Raw genomic sequence first — 19,281 nt, forward strand, 5'->3', positions numbered from 1 at the left:
GAAGGACAGCACACAACAAAGACAAGGCACTGGGAGCTACTCTGATGGCATCAAAGCATCGTTACCTGATGTAATCTTGTACAAATAATGGGAGGCTTCGTTAGACACGGCGCTCTCATCGCCAAGTATGTACAGAGCCACACTCTGGAGAGGAAAGAGACACAAAAGCCACTCACTCACAGCAACTGCTACACTGGGGATCGATGCAGGCAGAAAATACCCTCAATTACTCAAACACTGGGACAGATTTGCATGAAAACACTGTTAGTAAAAGGAGACTGAATCAACCAAAGCAAGAAACCAACTTTCAAGGCTTTAGATTTCTACCTGGAAGTTTGGAAAAAAGAAACCCTGAAAAAGTTAATTAATGGCATTTTCCCCAAGAATTGTTTCAAGGGTAAAAAGAGGGAGAGCTGCTTAACAGTAAAGTGTGCTCAGAATCACCTTTCCCATGTTTTATTTAATTTCTCTTGCAAAACATGTGTCATCCACAGGCACCACTTTCCCACAGCCTGAACACTGGAGGGTTTGTGGAGGCTGCTCCCCGTTCAAAGCAGAGTCTGCTTTGTTTGGCTTTCTAGCCCCCTAAAAATCAGTCATCTGTCACCCCTCTTTACAGGCAAGTTGCGATGCCAAAGGCAAAATGTACATGCAGGTAAAATTGTGCTGTGTTTTTCACAAAGATCTCCCCAGAAGCTGCACTGCCAACGTGCTGGATCCAACCTCACAAGGCAGGCAGAGGTCAGAGCAAAGACAGTTAGACACACGTGGCACCGCTCTCCAGAGCTGGAGTGTGGGGACAAGTCTGAAGCAAAAGCATCAGTGCTGTAAAGTCTGAGTGCTGCTGCTTCAGCCCTGCACACTCTGCAGGAGAGGACAGGCTGACTCCTGGCAGCTCCTATTGGAGACTCTGCAAGTGCTGTGGGATGTTTTGGGGGTCAGAGCGGAGTCTCTGCACCCCAGGCTCGACACCTCTACCACAAACTCAGTACTGGCAGGTCATGTCCACAAACACTCTGTGAAGCAGCAAGCGGGGCTGACCAGCAGAGAACATCAGCCCTTCTGACTCCTCAATGCAACCCAGTATTTGTGTTGGTACATGCCCAAGAAGAGAGCTGGGGAATTCTCACTCACAGAGTACAGTTAGCTTTGAGTTACATTATTACTTTGCACATGCCACCACTGCAAACCACATAAAAAAACATAAGCAGTGAAGCATAGGCTACTCATTCCACACTCACCAGCCCTCCTGCCTAACCTCAAATACCTCCTCCCACCTGCTAAAACCCATGCACACCCTGCAGTAATACTCAAGCAACGAAATGGGGTGACTCTCAGGGATTCCTCTCTGCCAGATGCACGTTATTCTCATTGTGAAGAGGCTGACACCGCAATATTAACTCTATTAACTCAAGAGAATTTCATGCAGGCAGGCGAGGTCTGCTTTGTATGAAGCACGAGAGATGTTCAAGTCTTCAAACAGCATGGCTAATTAATTAGAGTTAATTACCCCAGGGTCAATAACCCTGCAGCATGCCCCTGTTGCTCCATGCAGCATGATTAAATCCTCTGTTACCTAACTTCTCACTGGGGACACACCACTCACAGGAAATTAAGCACCTGGGGCAAACCTCAGCCATGGTGCTGCTCATGTTGCCAGAGTAAAACACACCCTTTGGGCCAAAGTACGTACCAGTACTACCAGTTTGCTCCTTTCACAGATTCCTGGCAAGTAAGGGTAAGGCTGTACTCCTCCTCCCTTCAAACAGGAGCTCAGCCACTGAAAGATGCTCGGAGGCTCGGTGGAAAAAAACGAGGGGTGGTGCATGAAACCTGTTTGGACTTAAATCACAGGAAGAGCAAATGACACAGTAATTCCCCACTATGCCCAAAGCAAGCCCCACAGTACAAAACTGTTGGATTTTCCCAAAAAAACATTACAGATCACATTGCTCTCCTCTTAGAACTGAGGTTTGCAACAACTAGACAGGAGTAAAAACTTGAGACGTGTCTCAAGACCAAAAATAATCCCAGCCCACTGTGAAAAGGAGTAAGGATAGAGCAGTTCTCAAACCCTTGTAAGTCAACAACATTGAAATGCTTCAGAGGACAACCAACTATCTCCCCCTGCACAAACAGGAGCAGCAAAGCCTCATCATTGTCTGATTAATTGTTTTTGGTCAGGGAAAACGTTAGGTTTTGTTACCAGACCAGCAAATTTCAGCTGGCAGGCCAGTGAGCAGGTGCACAGAGAATACAGGATCTTGGTTTAACTTCCACGTTTGTGGTTTTAGCCCCAGTTTAGTTTTTATGAACGGGCTTTTCCACAGTCATCTGCTAAGGCTTCTCAGTCAGCCTGGGCTGGGAGTTTGCCAATCTGAGACCAGTCATGGCTCTGTGGAGCTTCCCATGTAGCAGTGGACTGGAGGCACCAGGTCACAACAACACTGTGCTAAATTTACTCCAGATATCTTAGGAGGGTATTAAAAGCCAAGGGACAAAGCAACCTCGGGCAGTTTTGCTCGTCTGGCTTTAAAGGGCAGAATTACCAACACGCTCAGTGTTAGAGAGGAGCTGTACATCACTATCACTGAACAAATACCCAGCTTCACAAAGCCTTAAAAACTCACCTTGATCAATTATGCAGGTCTCTCTGGAGGCTTTCACAAGGGCTGGGTAGTCTCTGTAGTAATAATCTATATAGGCTTGGAGTTTTAAGTCCCTACAATGAGAGAGAGGTGAATCACACTGGAGAGGGGCAGAAGCCACATCCCACCTTCCCATATTCCCATGACATTTTCTGTTGAGGGATGGGGTTTTTTTACTGTTTACATGCACACTAGATGTAAGGAGGAAAGTTCTGACTTCTCCAACTACAGGCTCACAGGCACTGCCCACTCCCTAAGCAGTGAATCCAAACACTTAACTTCCCCTCAGTGTGTTTCTCTCCAGCTGTCATAGAATCATAGAGCAGTTTGGGCTGGAGGGGACCCCCAAGGATCAGAGAGCTCCAACCCCCTGCCACAGGCAGGGCCACCAACCTCCAGGCCTGGAGCTACATAAGGCTGCCCAGGGCCCCATCCAACCTGGCCTTGAATACACCCAGGGACAGGGCACCCATCCCCTCTCTGGGCAGCCTGTTCCAGCCCCTCACCACTCTCTCTGTAAAAAGCTTCCCCCTAATATCTAATTTAAACCTTCTTTCCTTTAGCTTCAATCCATTCCCATTGTCCTGCCAGTCTCTGCCCTTTTAGAAAGTTGATTCCCCTCCTGTTTCTCTGCTCCCTTCAGGTACTGAAAAGCTGTCCTTCTGCTTTGTCCCACAAGTCCACCACCACATAAGGTGTGATCCCTGCTCCTCCAAATCCCAGCTGTAAAAGCTAGGTAACCTGCTATGTGTTGCAGCCTCAAAAAAGACATATGGTCTTTTATTTCAGCCTTGCCTCTCGTTGGCATGATAGAACAGAAGACAAGCCACCCTCTTCAGCACTAAGGATCAGACACCACTCCTGGGAACTCTTTACCCAGCCACAGTAGATGCTACTGGGGAAGAATCTAGAGCCACAGGAAAGAGTAATCACAAGAAATAGTAAATAGTGATAGACAAGCTGTGCAATTTGTTGGTTGGGTGTACCTGGCCAGCTGAACCAGGAGAACGACGAGCGAACGAATCCCTTCTCCCATCAGACAATTCAGCTTGAGCTCCTCGTAGATGAGATGAAGCACAAAGAAAATGGTAGGGATGTGGGTGAAGAGGAGAGTGGAGGAATCCAAGCTAAGGCTCTGGGAAAAGTCATCCTTGGGAGCCAAAACTTCCAGAGGGTCCAGTCGCAAAGCTTTGGCAACAGGATGAGACTCAAAATTTCTGTGGTAATCTGAGCTCAAGAGATATTCCCAGTCCTAGACCAAACACACAGGAGAGAGGCAGAGGTTCCACAGTGAATGTAACCTTCTAGCAAGAGAACTCCAAAGCACTGTTACAGAGGAGGTTTTTCTCTCCATAAACCAATACAAATGTGAGTTGCATGATTACATGTGCTGCACAAACCCTGCAAGTCCACAGAGATTCAACTCTCATCCTTTCCACCCCTCCTCCATGTGCACAAAAGAATCAAAGAACAAAAGAAAGCCAGGAGTACTTTCTTTGCATCAATATTCTGGGCATGAGACGTGGCTGAGTATTTATGCAGTTCATCCCATGCTCCCAGCTCCTCTGTACCTCCCTGGCACAGCACAGGGACCTTTGTTCCATGTGGACCATAGTGTGTAACCCCCATGGGCTCACAGAGCTGCCAGCCCACAATAAGCTACGAGCACAACTGGACCACCACAGCTCAGAAAGCCCCTTAGGATGGGATGACAGTAAGCCTCATCCACCTCACCATTCCACCGTGGGAAAGCTTCCTCTTCCTGTCCAGGTGAAACCCACCCAATCAGCCTTAAACACTGCACTACATGTGCCAACTTTCACCAAATCCAGGGAAATCTAGAACTGGACACTCCTAACTTGCTATAAAGGTGCTGAGTAGCTGTGGGAGAGAAGCAACTCCCTTGTAAAGGGATGAAGCATCTAGGAGCTATCTGACGCTGTCAGAAGACAGACATTAAGTTCATTCCTGAGTAACTAACTTCTCTGGAAGTGAGAACCTTGCCAAGCAAGGTCACACGATACAACCACTGCACAGGGCAAATTAACTTTTCTTCCCCCAAAGGCTTGTGATCTCAGGTGGAATGCATGACTCGGAGGGTGTTTCCTCTTCTTTGCCTTTTTTTAAAGGCAAAATCCAAACACCCTCACCTCCACCCACCCCTCAGCCTTGTATTTGCAGAAAAGAACCATTTCTTACTTCATCTGACCCCGTTTCTGACGGCCTAGCCTTCTTGGGTGCAATGACTGGCGAGAGTGAGCCTTCAAAATCCAGCTGCAAGAGATGAGAAGATCAGAAGCAGCTCAGTATGGGAACTCCCAAGGTTGCCCACGTCAATCACCAGCCTGAGTTACACGTGTTACATGACATTGCTTGAGGTACTCCTACCCTGTGCTTGCCTACAGAACACACACCGCGATGAAATCACTCTACACACAGCTACAACAAGCAAAGGTAACACAAACATGATGTAACCACCTTCATCTCAGCTGTACATGCATAGGGTTTTTTTTCCCCCCTCCTCCTTCAAGTACTGCAAACACACTTACAGAAAATTCCAAATACTCAGCAAATCAGGTGAAAAAACACCCAGAACTAAATACTGTAGTGTGAAAACCACATGGAGAACCCTCTTTAGGAAACAGGAATACAAGATGCAGCTTTAGTCATGCACTGGAGTAAAGTCTTCATCATTTATTTGACCCCCACAGTTGGTGGCAAGTACCTTATAAATATATTTCCTCATAAATGGGCTAAAACCTGTATCTGAAGTTTAGAAACACAGAACTGAGTCGATGCATCTTGCAATTTAAGACAAGATACAACCCACTTTTGACTTTGATGTGTCTCTAACAGTCTCAAACCTTGAAGAATTATCAGTAGCTTCAACATCAACTAGGAAAACAAACATGTGAGCTTGCTTACATTCCGTGTCCAGGACAGCCTCTCAGTGTTGTAACCCATCATGTTCATGAGACACGTTACAAATAGGTTCCATTCTGAGTGATAGCTTGGTCCCCCTGGAGCATTGTAAGCATTGTACCACTTGACAAGCACCTGCACAGCTATCTCCTTGGGCAAAATAGCTTTGATCCCTTCCAGGCATCTTTTCACTGATGGAAAAGAAAGAAAAATAAATAAATGGTGGGGTGTTTTCTATCTTACCTCCTGGTGTTTCTTCCAATCAGTGCTATAAATCTCTACAGGTCCTTTTATTCAATCTACTTTTAACTCTCCGGAAGCTCTTTCAATAAAAGCCACACCACACAGCCTCCAACAGCTGCTCCTTTAGTTCAGGTTGAGCACAGCCCCTCTAATTCACCACACAAAGGGGAAAAGGAGTTCCTTTTTGCTCAGTACCGAAACCAACTTGCCAGCTGAGCCCTTCCTCAAGCAGTGACACAGACAACAGCAGACAGCAAAGCCACCTAAAACCAAAGGAAGCTCTGAAAGCAGCACAGCACACTGAAATCAGTGGTTGCAGCTCCAGAAGGTGAGTTAACTGAGCCTGGAACAGGCCATACCGAATCATTAATTGGTACTATGCATAAACTACTTCAAAAATGAACCCTGAGAAATGACAGACCCTCTCTCCTGGGCTGGATTCTGGATCATACCTAGTTCTGAAGTGGCGATTTCAGGAATAGTAATCCGAACCATGGTATTATTGCTGAGCTCCTGAACAAAAAACAAAAACAAAAACAAAAGAGAATAGAAAAGGTAAGGGACAAACTTTGAAATGCATAAAGCCAAGCCAGGGTCCTTCTGCAGCAACTCACAACTCATTAAGGTATTAAACATATTGCTAATTCCTGGCTATTTGCTACACTGAGGACTTACAGCTTTGAATGCTAGCTCCATGAAACACTTGAAATAGATCTTGAGCTGAATCACTTGAGGGAATCAACTAAACCTGTTATTTCTAGACTCTTCTACAGAGAGAGAGACACAGAGGCTCCAATGCAGGCATAACATTTTGCTGCTGCAGCACCAGGAGCTGCTAGCAATGAGGAAGTAAACTTGACCCTCGTGTTGCTTTGCCAACAAAGCATTGACTTGAATGATGGGATTGATACCTACTAAAGTGACTCTGTTGTGGACAGGGTCCCTCAGGGCATGGATGAAAGTCCCAAGCTGCTGGAAAGTGCAGTCTTCCACGTAAGTTGAGTCGTGAAGTTTGGAAGCATCCCTCAGCTCTGGGACTGGTGACAGAAGCACACCCTGAAAAGGGGTTAAAGGGATTGCTTAGACTTGCTGAAATGAAAGGATCTCAGCAAAGGTCAGCCAAAATTGCCATTCTTAATGTAATTGGTAAGTATTCTGAAAACAACCATAAGTATCTTCTCCAATCTCCACTTCAGAAGCTTTACAGAAGCTGTAAATAAATAAAGAGGGCAGCACTAAACCGATCTGATTTAAACACTGCTTATTCAGGGGATTTACAGAAGACAGATAAAAGACTGGAAAGTTAAAACCCAGCCAATCATTCGATGCTGTTACAACTAAACACTTGCCAAAGCAGGAATGCCTTTCTTCTCACCTCTTCCAGGGGTCCCAGGTGTTTGCCCAAAGGCTTGGATGGAGTGCTGACGCTATCCAAGGGAGTGCTTGGCCGGGGCATCTGGTTGGACATCGTCAGGGATGGAGCAGGCAGGCCAGGAATAAAAACCTTCCCCACCTTTTAGCAAACAATATGTAGGGAAACAGATAGTTGGGTTTCACACCTGTGCTTCCAGGAGCTTGCTGACATATACAGACATTACTGGATTCTAACACCTCAGAGGAGAAGTTTTAAGGCAAGTGGATACATAGTTAATGCCTCTGTAAAGAAGATTAAAGATTCCTTCATGGAATTACTTTCTTCAGAGCACGACACACTACCAGGTAAGGCCAGGACTATGTGGAATTGCTACAGGCCTACTCACACTGGAAGTTCTTTTGTAAAACTAAATAATTTGACATCTAAAACTCTGGTGTGCTACAGAGAGCTCTGAAAGGGTTTTGTGTGGCAACAATTCCTATTTCCCATATTCCTGAAGCCTTCTTTCTTTGGAAAGATTATATTACCTCAGCATTTTACTGCCACTGAACATAAACGCAGGGGACTATTTAGCTGTAGCACAAGCTGCCACTGATTCTTCAGGAGTACCTTCATGTAAACACACTTGGTACTTGAGCACAGCCACCTTTCCCAGGCCAGCAGCAGCTCAAAACAGTGCTGTGTGAAGTATGACGTACACAGGACCCCTCTGCACAGCCCAGCTCCTAACCAAAGATCCAAACACTTATTTTTAAGACAGAAAAGCCATTACTCACCCGAACCACTCCAGAATAAAGCACCAGATTCCCACTGCCCTCCAGAACCAGCAGCGTATCGATACCCTGTCAGAACCAAGCAGGACATTCAGCTTCTTGTATTTAAAGCAGAGAGACAGCCAAGACAAAGCAGCAGACAGAGGTACGGACCTGCACTGGAGCCGCGTCCTTCGCTTGGATGTTGGTAACAGACCCAAAGATGAGCTGTGACTTGTCATTGCTCTCTTGAAGTTTTACACACCTAGAGATTAGAGAAAGCAACAGCAAACATAAGAGGACAACCCTATCTGTTGTTAGAGCAAGACGACAGAAGAGGAATGCCACACAGCACAGTGCAGTCGCTTTTACTGTGGTACACCTGGTTACTTTCTCCTTCCTCTGCTTGTTTTGCCCCACTACACAACTTATTTTAACTCCACTAGTCTAACAAACCCCCTCCAGTGTACTTCTCAAGGGTAAAGATGGGGATAAAGAAGAATGCCCTTCAAATTACAGCCAATGTTCTCTCACAACTGCAGTTTTATTTCAACAGCCCAAACCATCCATGCCACCAGAGTTAAAGCCACATCACAGAAGAGTCAATGATATATCACATGCTGCCCTAAGAGCCTAAGCATGTTAAAACCTGTGTTTAGCTGGGGCCTTCTAGGGTGTCCCTCTCTGTTCTCCTGTTCCCCAGACCAGGATGCTCACCGTAGCTGGAGCTGGGATTCCACTAAAAAGCACAAGAACTTCTGCCCGCAGAGGTCAGTGGTGATAAACACTTTTGAGGCCTGGGAATTCTTCTCTCTGTAAGAGACACAAGGATCAGCCTGCTGTTCAATCACTTCAAGCAAGCTGCTAGCAGCCAGAACGTGCCACTTTCAGCCATGACTCTGGAAATGGGTTTTCTAGAGCTCCCATCTCCACATTCCCCACTTTTTGGCATGCAGAGCACATGCGATTCAGCTTTGTTCTCCTGTTCAGCCGTAGGGCTCATGCTGTATTATGCCCCTGTTGACAAAGAGAGATACTCCCCCTAAACCAAGATTAAAAAAATCCCAACACAACAACCAAGTTAGAGCTTAACTTGCTTTAGAAACCTCACAAAAGCACTCCACAGCGGCTGTTACTTTACTTCATTCTGCCCCACACTGGAAATCCAGACCTTTTCATGTCCCAACACAATCACTTCACCTCATGTTTGTGACTGTTTCTGTCCACAGATGATCTATGCACAGCTCGGGGACAATCGGTTCCGTCTCCGGGGCAAGGAAGGAGTCGTTGGAGGTGCTGCTTGGTGAGTGGGTGATGCTGTGCCTCTTGGGTGACTGAGCACTGCTGGAGAAGTTGAACCTCTGCACTCCTGAGAAGGAATGCACTCCCAGGGCAGGGGAGTGAGAGCGGCTGCAAGGGAAGGGGATGTTAAGACACTATGAAAAAGTGGATTTCCAAAATCAGGGAACAGGCTCCCAAGGAGTTCATTCACTGGTAGAGGCATTAAGAACCAAACCCACCCTAAGCCAGCAGCAAATTCAGTATTACACTAGCAGCTGGGTCAGCATTAGCTCCCTTTAGCAATACAGTTATCTAATTGATCTCCAGTTGTCTCTGTCAGAATCCAACAGACAAGACTCCAGGAGTGGGAGAAGTGACATTTTAAGTTGCATGGGCCATTCCATCAAAAACCCTTCTAAACACAATGTTGTTCAGAAAAGCCAACTGAGAACATGTCGAAGACCTGTAGATAGTCCCCAACTCCAGTACAGACCAGCTGTGTGATGACAGAACAGCCTCTCTGGCTCCTACAATTCGATTTGCCCCCTGTGCTATCGGGGTAACAGCACACTAAATGGGGTGGGAGCATCTGAGAGGGCTTCCAGATGCTGCAGGAGGAGGAGGCACCCACACCTTGGATGGTCAGACTTGTAACTCCAGTTGTGCATCCTATTCTGCAGCCTGGATGCTTTGGTACCGTCTGTACGCAGGACATTCAGCACCCACCTCAAAGCAGCCATGTTGGAGATAGATGGTGATCGGGACTGCATGCTGGGCGACGACACCGATCGGCTCTGGCTGTGGATGGAGGAGTAGTTCTGGAACGGGGAGCCTACAGGAGAGTCTCCTTTGGAGAGGCTTCTGAGATGAGCGGTCAAAGAGCTGCTGGTGGCCATGTGCTGGGGGGTGCCCATCTGCTCCGAGAACTTCAGCACTGTGTTCTGCTCCTGGGGAGAACACAGAGCTGCCTAGGCACACACAGCAGCCAGGAGGATGCTCAAACAGCTTGTTCCATCAGCTAGGTGTTAAAAGTTTATGGCTAGCTAGGTGCTCAGGCCAAGAAGTCATTCCCACCAACTGCACACTCTAATTCACAGTCACAGAAAACCACTCCTAGGGTTTTCCAGGCTCTAAGATGGTTGTCACTTCTTACAGACAACAACAGCTTAAGCACAGAACAAACCTTCTGGAACAACATAAGGAACATCACACTAAGCACAGTATCCTTCACAACCATCACCGAGGCACGATCTCCCTGAGCGTGGTACAGCCAAATACATGAAAGGAACCCTTCAAAAGAACAACCATCCTGCTCTCTTATAAATGAAATAACTCATAAACCCCAGGTGTTTCTCCCACACACAGCCATCAGGGCATGTCAACACACACACACACACAAAATACCTACTATGGTTTCAAGTCAACAGTAAGTTCGTACCTCGGGCTTGACCCTCCGAAGAGCCCACACAGTGTGTAAACTCTGCACAGTGTCGTAGGTCATCACGATGGAGGGTTCAGCACTGAGAAACACGATCCTCAGGGTGTAGTCAGCCACGTACTGCACTCTAGCAGAGCCAAACACACCTGCTGAAGAAGCAGGTAACTTCACTCAGGGCGAAAGGAGTCACTTTTGCACAGTGAGGGTGAGAGAGCCCTGGGACAGGCTGCCCAGGGGTTGTGGAGTCTCCTTCTCTGGAGATATTCCAGACCCATCTGGACATTGACCTGTGTGATCTGTCCTAGGGACCCTGCTTTGGCAGGGGGTTGGACCCAATGAGCTCTGGAGGTCCCTTCCAACCCCTGTGATTGTGTGTTTCTGCCGCAGCAGTGTCAGTTAAGGGGTCAGCATTTCCCACACCCCCTTTTCCTTCCCAATCTGGGATTCTCCCCTGAACAGTTTCCCTGCTGACAACACAGCTCAAACAACCCACTTCAGAGCCATTAGTTGTGAGATTTGTCATACAGAAAGCACTCCAGTGAGACCACACAAGTGTCTGATGCCCGACTGAGGGAGGCCAAGAGACCCATGGAAAGATGCACACTTACCTCCAGACTTACAGACAAGAGGTGTTATCTCATCCAACGGGTGCAGCATGCTGAACATCGTAGGCAAAGGTTCTCTAGGAAGAGGAACGAAGCATGTTCAGACAACGAATGCTAAGGAGAACTTGCATGTGTGCTGCCATCCCAAAGCAGCTCCTTGGACCTTAACAAGCCAAATCTAGCAGCAGACACATCTATTTGGTTCACAGAGCCTTGCAGGCAAAGGACAGCGTATCAAACAGGATGATTAGGTCTTATCCTACACCTCCCAGCACTTGAGAATGACCCCACCTGGTGGCCACACAACAGGTTTTGGCTGGCCCCAACAGCAAAGCCAGCACCAGCCACATCTGGAGGAGGCATAGGAGATGGCCCTTGACCCAGACTCTTCAGAGTTTAGGTTCCACAGCTCCAGACAAGCAGACAGCCATGAGGTCATCTCCATCCATCAGCACAGCCAGCAGGCCACCCCAGACAATCTTCCATGGAAGACCAGCCTGAAGAGGGTCAGTGACCATCTCTGTCACGCACCCTCTCGAACATTTTTGGGACCTCTATTTCTAATCCCAACTCTTCAGAGGACTAGAGAGCCACAAGTGCCTGGAAGTGATGCATAAAAGCCCAAGAGAGAGCAGGCAGCTGTATTAAAGGCTGCTTGGCAGCACGCCATCCAGCTCCTCACTATGACTCTCAGCTGTGAGCCCAGCCACACACCACAGGGTCTATGATCCTCACCAGAAAGCTAACCGGATGCTCCACACATCTAAAACACCCTGCAGCTGAGAGAAAAACATCTCAGTGACAATGCCTCAGTGAATCTCCCAGTCTACCATCACAGCCTGGAGCCAACTCCCCAGCAAACCTTAATGAAATAAGGCTGGTAACACCCATAGTGTGCCTCCTGCACCCTGCTCCCAGCACCATCACTCCCAGCTAGTGCTGGAGACAAGGCACTACCAGAGGAAAAGCAGGAAATGTCAGCATGCAACTCCTTCCTGAGGGTTCAGCTGTCCCTGTCATGACCACACAGACCCTGTTGTCAGAGCCCTTTAACTCTCATGCTCCTGTATTCGAGTAACAAACAGCCTATAGCAAAACAAAGCCACTCTCCACATACCTGGGTGGACTTGGGGGTACTTCGTGTGAAGAACTGCTACGCTCAAACAACAAACCATACTTTGTTGGCCAGACATTTGCAACCTGTAAAAAAATAAATAATTTACAGATATATTTAGGGACAAAACCAAATTAAATAAATCACTGAGCACTCCCAACATCACTTATGTTTTGTGTTCGAGTATCTCTTTATAGCAAGTAAGATGTTTAGGCCTTTTCTAAAAGGTAAGGTGATGAGAGCAAGTTCTCAGACTTCAAAAGCATCATATCCTTACCTTCCCACATCATGCAAACAGCTGCTACTGCTTCTGGAAGGACTCAGCACCTCAACCACCCAGCAACACTCCCCTTTGTGCATTTGACACACACCTCCCTGCCCCAACACACAGATAACAGGGACATTTATGGATGAAAAAAGCAGCCCAGCACTCACCTGGAAAGGTAAAGCAGCAATGTAATCCTTTCCCTCTATGCTATGCACATTTATACAGGAGTTCTGCAATATGCAGATACATTTCTCTACTATTTCACCGCTGCCTGAACCTGGGGGAGGAAAGAAAAGAAAATTACACAGGGAATTTTCTCTCCTTCGTTAGCCACCCTTTTCACAGAAAGTTGAGGTGGGACAGACGAGGGGCAGTTTTAACACAACAGGTCTCAAGGGATTTAAATTAGATATTAGGGGGAAGTTTTTTACAGAAAGAGTGGTGAGGGGCTGGAACAGGCTGCCCAGAGAGGGGGTGGTTCCTGGAGGTGTTCAAGGCTAGGTTGGATGGGGCCCTGGGCAACCTTGTGTAGCTCCAGGCCTGGAGGTTGGTGGCCCTGCCTGTGGCAGGGGGGTTAGAACTCTATGATCCTTGGGGTCCCTTCCAACTCAGACCAGTCAGTGATTCTATGATAAGATCCTGGAGCTGAACTCAAAGCGTTTTCCCAGATTTACAAGGCACAGGAAACTCACCCTCATCTCCTTCTGATTTCTCCCGGGGGATGGTGAAGTCACACCATAAGGCCTAGAACCAAACACAGCACGATTATTTCCAAAGAACGATCCAGCACTGCCACCAACCCCCCCCCTGCTGCCCCACACAAGCTCAGAAGAGCAACGGCTGATGGTGGCCAGTGAGTATTTCTCAGCCCGCGTCTGCTCACTGGGCCACCGCCTCGCCCCGCTCCTGTACCTGCAGAACGGGGCTGTCCACGGTGAACGCCTTGTAGACGGCGGACGCTTGGCTCTTACTCCCTTTGCTCCAGATGACCATGTTGCTGGCCACGTACAGCTCCTCATCGTAGTCCACCTCCTCCCCGACATCGCTGATGCCTTTCCTCAGCTGCCAGCTTTCCTGGAAATAAAAAAAACAACCAAAACCAGACAGATTTTAAGGGTTTTTTTTAAAATGCTAAAGGGAAGAGTTCTGCAGGCCCCGCCGACCACAGTTTGGCCGGGTTACTTCAGACGCCGGGCCAAGCTCCCCCTTCTCTCCTCCCCTCCCTCCCTGCTGCCTCCTACCCGCTGCCGTTCGTGGATCGTCACCTCGCGGAGGGACCCCACCAAGCCGGCCGCCCCGTCGGAGGAGCAGAGCTCGGAAGCGGGCTGCAGCCGCCGCAGCTGGAGGGTGAGGGCGCTAGGGTGGCGCCGGCAGTGTTCGCGGCCCCGGGGGACGAACTCCTGCAGGTCGCCGGCCGCAATCATCGTCGCCCTCTCGTCAGAGTGGTCCGACATGGGGGCCCGATATCCTCATTATTTCTGGGAGGGAGGGACGGACGCTCGCTCGCCCTCCGCCACCGGGCTCGGGCTCCGGCTTCCGCACCGCCCCGGGGGCCACACGGGGAGCGGCAGCGCGGCTGAAGGGAGCGCGGGCACCGGCGGCAGCTCCTTACATGGGCGCGGCCATCTTGTCGCTCCCGCCCTGCCCCGCGGCCGCGCGGGGCACGCCGGGAAAGGAATGGCGGCTGCGTGGCCCGAGGGGACCTTATGAGGGGCGCCCAGGGTGGGAATGGCTCTCCGGGGGTACGGCCGCGCCGAGCTCACAGGCACAGCCGCTGCGGTGGGGGTGCGCCGCCGCCATCTCAGTCTGTCCCTTTCCCGCCTCCTGAGGCGGCTTTCCTCAGGGGCTTGGACCTGTGTCGCCCCTTGCTGCCTCAGCTGTCACTCTGCCCCTCCTCTCAAGCACAGAGTCGTGACTAGGTTGTAAAAGACCTTTGAAATCATTGAATCCAACCGTTCCTGCCTTCTACTAAGCTGTATCTCTTCAGTACCTTATCTGCCCTTTTTTAAAACACACCCAGAGATGGTGACTCAGCCCCCTCCCCGGGCAGCCTGTTTCACAGCCCCACAACTCTGCCAGGGAAGAACTTTTCCCTCACATCTGCTCTGACCCTGCCCTGGCACAGCTTGAGGCCATTTCCCCTTGTCCCATCTCCTGTCCCCTGGCTGAAAAGACCGTTGCCCACCTCTCTGCACCCTCCTGTCAGGTCAATGTGGGTGGTGATACGGTCTCCCCTCAGCCTCTTCTTCTCCAGGCTGAACATCCCCAGCTCCCTCAGCTGCTCCTCATAGGATTTGCCCTCTAGCCCCTTCCCCAGCCTGGTTGCCCTTCTCTGGACACACTTCAGGACCTTGATGTCCTTGGAGTGAGGAGCCCAGAACTGGACACAGCACTCAAGATACAGTGTCCCATCTCCTGGCTGTTCCGTAAATCTCAGGCCCATGACAAAATCCCCCTCCCCAGTACAGCCAGGCTGGGTTTCTGTGGTTAAATACTTTAACAGCTGCCATACTGATGCCTCAAGGGTTTTTTTGATTTAAGGTGTACATGTTTGCCTGCCCTGTTTGAGTGGTGTGTGTGAGTGGTTTCCTTATATATATATATATATATATATATATATAAAGCAATAAACATTCTTTGGAACCACTCTGACAACAGGGGTAAGAACAGGAGTCAGCTTGTCAGTACCTCAGCACTGCTGCTTCCAACAGATTTTAAAACAAAACAAATCAAAGCCACAAGACTTTGCTGCTAGCTTGCTGGGCTGGTGTGTAATCCTGCTACCCTGTCAGGGCTGGAGGGAGACCCACTGTGGATGGCAGCAGTTTGCACTGACTTCTCCAGCTGTGCTGCAGAGAAGCTGGTGTGGGTTTTGGGAAGCAGCAAATACAATCTATGTTCCACCATTCCATAGGCCTGGCACTGCCTCCCTATAGTTAAGGGCCATGTAAGATGCACAGCAATAACTTAGGATACTGCATTTTGCTCAGTAACCTCATGAATATTATGTTCTTCACCAAGGGGCAGCAGGACCCTGCCAGACGTGTGATATGTATTATGTTATGTACAGTTGTGAAGAAGGCACCAAGGTCGAGCCTGTAAACCTTGGAAGCAGCTAATCCATAGGTAAACAGGGGAGGGATTTCGGATGGGAAGAGGGTATAAAACGCTTAAAACTCTGCCCACGGGTGTGCCTCCTTCACCAGGACACCCCCTCTCACAAGAACGTCTAATAAACTGCTGCTTCACTAGCACACCTACTGTGAGTCCTTTCTTAGGACCACCGACATTTCTAACTGAGACCCCAGCTCCAGACGTGCCGGTGATCAGCTCGTCTGTCTCCTGTCCTGCACAGAGGTCGTATCTTGCAGCGCAGAGAGGTTTTATCACCTACCTCCACCCCTGAACGAGGCAGGGACAGCCTGCCACACTGGAAAGGCGGACGCTGAGGTGCCAAAACCTTGGTGGCTGCATCTCTTGCATGCCAGCACTAGGTGTCAGGCGGTTAGGCCGGCTTCTCTGCTCAGAACCACCCGGTTTTGCCAAAGGAATGATGCGCTGACGTGTGTTTCCGTACGATCCAATCTCACCCGTGCGTAACCGAGCCGGTTTGAGGTCCCAGCGCCTCCTGGTGTGGTCTCACAGCGAAATGTGCAGCAATAGCTCTCCGGGATGCACTTGGGATGTGGTGGATCGGTTTCATTCTGTGAGGAGTAAGTTTCACTGATAAGCCCGGCGCTGCGCTGTTGATCTGCCCATCTTCCAGGCACGGTGGCACACGCCAGCACCTGTACCACGCAGAGGCATCAGCAGTAACTGCACTGATCCTGCGGCCGTTTCAACCCTTGGAGCAGCTTTCTTTACCTCTCACCTCTATACTTGCTCACATAAACAAGAGGGTGTTGCTGGCCACAGCTCACCACCAGTTACCAGCTCTCAGCGTCACGCCTTTCCCATACTTTCTCCATGTGTGTCCGAAGAACACCACCAGGAAATGCCTTTTTGGGGAGGTTTTGGGTTGCGGTGTTTGGGTATTTATTTATTTTAAATAAAAAATGAGGCGCTGTGGTGTGCCTGTGTCTGTCTGACAGGCAATCCTAACAGGACAGGACCTGTGTGAAGCCCGGGGATGTGAACATTCTGACCAGGGTGATTGATTTTCACAGACGTTAGTCTCGCCTGGGAAATCAAAGGAGGAGGGAGAAGCTGGTGCAGAACTGGAAGCATTAGAAACCCTGGTTCCAGCACGTGGCTTGGGGAATCTGGGGTTCAAGCTGACACTAAGCACTGTCATTTTCTTAGAAATGAGAAGCAGCTTTCTGAAGAAAGGCAAGTTGAGGAGAAGCAAGAATCCACTGAGCTGGCGAGTCCTTTCAGATCGTGTCACAGCTTCTGGCAGCGAGACAGGAACCAGAAGAAAGGGTCCCTTGGACCTGCGGACCCAGCCAGGGGCTGAATTTCCTCATGGAGACAAGTGGAGCTATGTGAGGTTGTGAAATACAAACTGCAGTGTCGTCGTGGGCAAGTCAGAATGCCCAGAGCTCAAAAGGAGGAAGGCCTGAGCCAGCATCCAGCCTTCAGAGATGGCTTTCTGCTCCTGCGAAATCATTTGCAGACCAGGAGAAGTTGTCCTAGGAAGAAACTGCTGAGCCAAGGGACAGACTGTGCCTGGTAAAGAGACACAGCGTGTACCCTGTGCCCAAAGAAAGCAGCAGGAGAAAAAAAAGCCATTTGAGTAGCACCACAAAACGTTCGGTTTTCTGGGCAAATGGCTCGTGAGCTGCATCCTGTGATGGGGTATGACATTTAATGGGACATTTAATGGGAACCCTGAGCTAAGAAGCTGTTGCCAGCAGAGCTTGGTATTTAAGAGAGCAGGAGCCCCTGCAAATCGAAATAAGAAGAGGCTCAAAAAGGAAGCAGAAATAAAGGAAAGAAGAGGTTGGGCAAAATGAAAATAAAAATAGAGAAATGGCAAAGGGGAAAATGAAACTCCCAGCAGCTGACAGCCCCCAGCCTGAGGGCCATTTCTGCTAAACGGCCTGATTTCACAAGGATTACGGTGCTTCACAAGCCTCTGGGTAGTTCTGTGAAGGAATGGTGTCGACACTCTCAGGTCCAGGTGCAAAGACCCTTCAAGGGTCAAGGCTGAGCTCCAGGGTGCACCTACAGAGCTCGCTAGGATCCAGCCATGAGAAAGCTGGGATACCTGTGGACCTGCTGGTGTTACTGGATGGGGATGATGGTTTCCCAGGCCTGCAGGAGGAGCCTGTGATGTTCAAGATGGGTATCTGCACTTGGGAGCAGGACTCAGCATCCACATGGCAGCCAACACGGGGCAATGGCTCCTCCTGGACAACAGATGTGATGACCTTTGCATCAGAATCCAAAATGGTTGAGGGGAGAGGTGGGTGCTCCCCTCTCTGCAGTCTGTGCCTGGAGAGCCACGAGCATGACTGGTTTAGCTGGTTCAAGGTGGGATCCTGGCTCTTGGAGGAGACAGGCAGCTTTCCTTATGAATTAAAGGCTCTCCCTTCATTTCCATCCTCCTTCCTGGGACATGGGGTGTTTTTTTCCCACTCCCACTCCCCTGTGAGGGATTGCTAAGGCTAAATGAAGCCACACATTGCCAGCCTGGGGGCAAAGTGGTCAGGCTGCCCCTGCCTACAGGCCCTTCCTATCACAAACCTGGCCTGGGAGCTTCTCTGCTCCCTCTTCCTCCGTCTCTGCCCACGGGCCTCTTCCTCACCACAAGCTCTGTCTAAATGAACTGCAAGAAACCCTGTTGAGCTGGAGACCAGTTTACAGCAACACAGAGCAGAAACCAACCTACTGCAAAGAAATGACCCTAATTAGGGGATTTTAGAGAGCTGCTCAAAGCCTCTTTACCTGCCCCTATGTTCCCATTGCTTGGGGTTTTTCCCTCTTTTTCACAGAAGCTTCTCCTGCTCCCTCACCCCGTGTTAGCGAGGTGATTGCGTGACATTATCCTGACATGAGGGGCTGTTTCCACTCCACAGCCCACAAAGGCCAAAGGCCTTTCCAGGGCTTTGTTCCCAAAAATCCCCAAGCCAGCAGCAACGGGGAAGGGGGCCGGATGAAAGCGTGCCCCTGCGGCAACGGCTGACCGCAAGCCACAGCCTCGTGTCAAGAGCCAGGCTGGAAGGACAGAGGGATAAACGTCTGTCCCTCCGCTCTCCTCCTCCCTGAGTGATGTTGGATGCATGGGGAACGTGCTCAGCAGCTGAAGGAAAAGCAGAGATGGATGATGTTGGGGCTGCACGGAAGGGCTGCTGCCTCGTAGGCACTGCTGAAGATGCTCAGCCTTCCGGCGGCTGCTTTGCTGCATTCCTCTTCTCCCCTTTAATCTGGGCCTCTGGCGACACGCGCCCTTCCTAAGCTGCTGATGGCTTCAAGATGTGAGAAGCTGCTCTGGAGTGAGAGGCGACAACGGGGGAGAAATGCAGCTTCTGTCACCGGGGTCTGAGAGTGAACAAAGAGCTCTGCAGGTCAAAGAAGTCTGGAAGCGATTCATCCTTTGTTTCACTGAGTTTAAGACTTTTTCTATTCCCAGTTTTGCCAGCTAGTATGGTACTTTCAACAGCCTGAGCAGTCCGCTGCCCTTCCCAGCTCTC

General features: G+C 49.6%; 1 protein-coding gene across 1 annotated transcript in view; it reads right to left on the reverse strand.

Annotated features, from left to right (window-relative positions):
* ANAPC1 (anaphase promoting complex subunit 1) overlaps nt 1-14,100 on the reverse strand; it is a gene marked incomplete at its 5' end in the record, with an annotated part of 33,907 nt that extends 19,807 nt beyond the window's left edge. The window contains 21 exons of the mRNA XM_084262066.1: nt 66-144; nt 1,694-1,842; nt 2,631-2,722; nt 3,635-3,900; nt 4,848-4,922; nt 5,574-5,761; nt 6,266-6,326; nt 6,729-6,869; nt 7,189-7,326; nt 7,965-8,030; nt 8,115-8,205; nt 8,658-8,753; nt 9,141-9,350; nt 9,948-10,168; nt 10,660-10,805; nt 11,268-11,341; nt 12,382-12,464; nt 12,814-12,923; nt 13,339-13,390; nt 13,559-13,720; nt 13,888-14,100. Coding sequence (XP_084118192.1) covers nt 66-144; nt 1,694-1,842; nt 2,631-2,722; nt 3,635-3,900; nt 4,848-4,922; nt 5,574-5,761; nt 6,266-6,326; nt 6,729-6,869; nt 7,189-7,326; nt 7,965-8,030; nt 8,115-8,205; nt 8,658-8,753; nt 9,141-9,350; nt 9,948-10,168; nt 10,660-10,805; nt 11,268-11,341; nt 12,382-12,464; nt 12,814-12,923; nt 13,339-13,390; nt 13,559-13,720; nt 13,888-14,100 — 2,713 coding nt within the window. The remainder of the gene's footprint in view (nt 1-65; nt 145-1,693; nt 1,843-2,630; nt 2,723-3,634; nt 3,901-4,847; nt 4,923-5,573; nt 5,762-6,265; nt 6,327-6,728; nt 6,870-7,188; nt 7,327-7,964; nt 8,031-8,114; nt 8,206-8,657; nt 8,754-9,140; nt 9,351-9,947; nt 10,169-10,659; nt 10,806-11,267; nt 11,342-12,381; nt 12,465-12,813; nt 12,924-13,338; nt 13,391-13,558; nt 13,721-13,887) is intronic.
* Between the last annotated feature and the right edge of the window lie 5,181 nt (nt 14,101-19,281).

The sequence above is a fragment of the Gallinula chloropus genome (assembly GCF_964237585.1).
Source record: "Gallinula chloropus genome assembly, chromosome: 3".
Lineage (NCBI taxonomy): Eukaryota > Metazoa > Chordata > Aves > Gruiformes > Rallidae > Gallinula > Gallinula chloropus.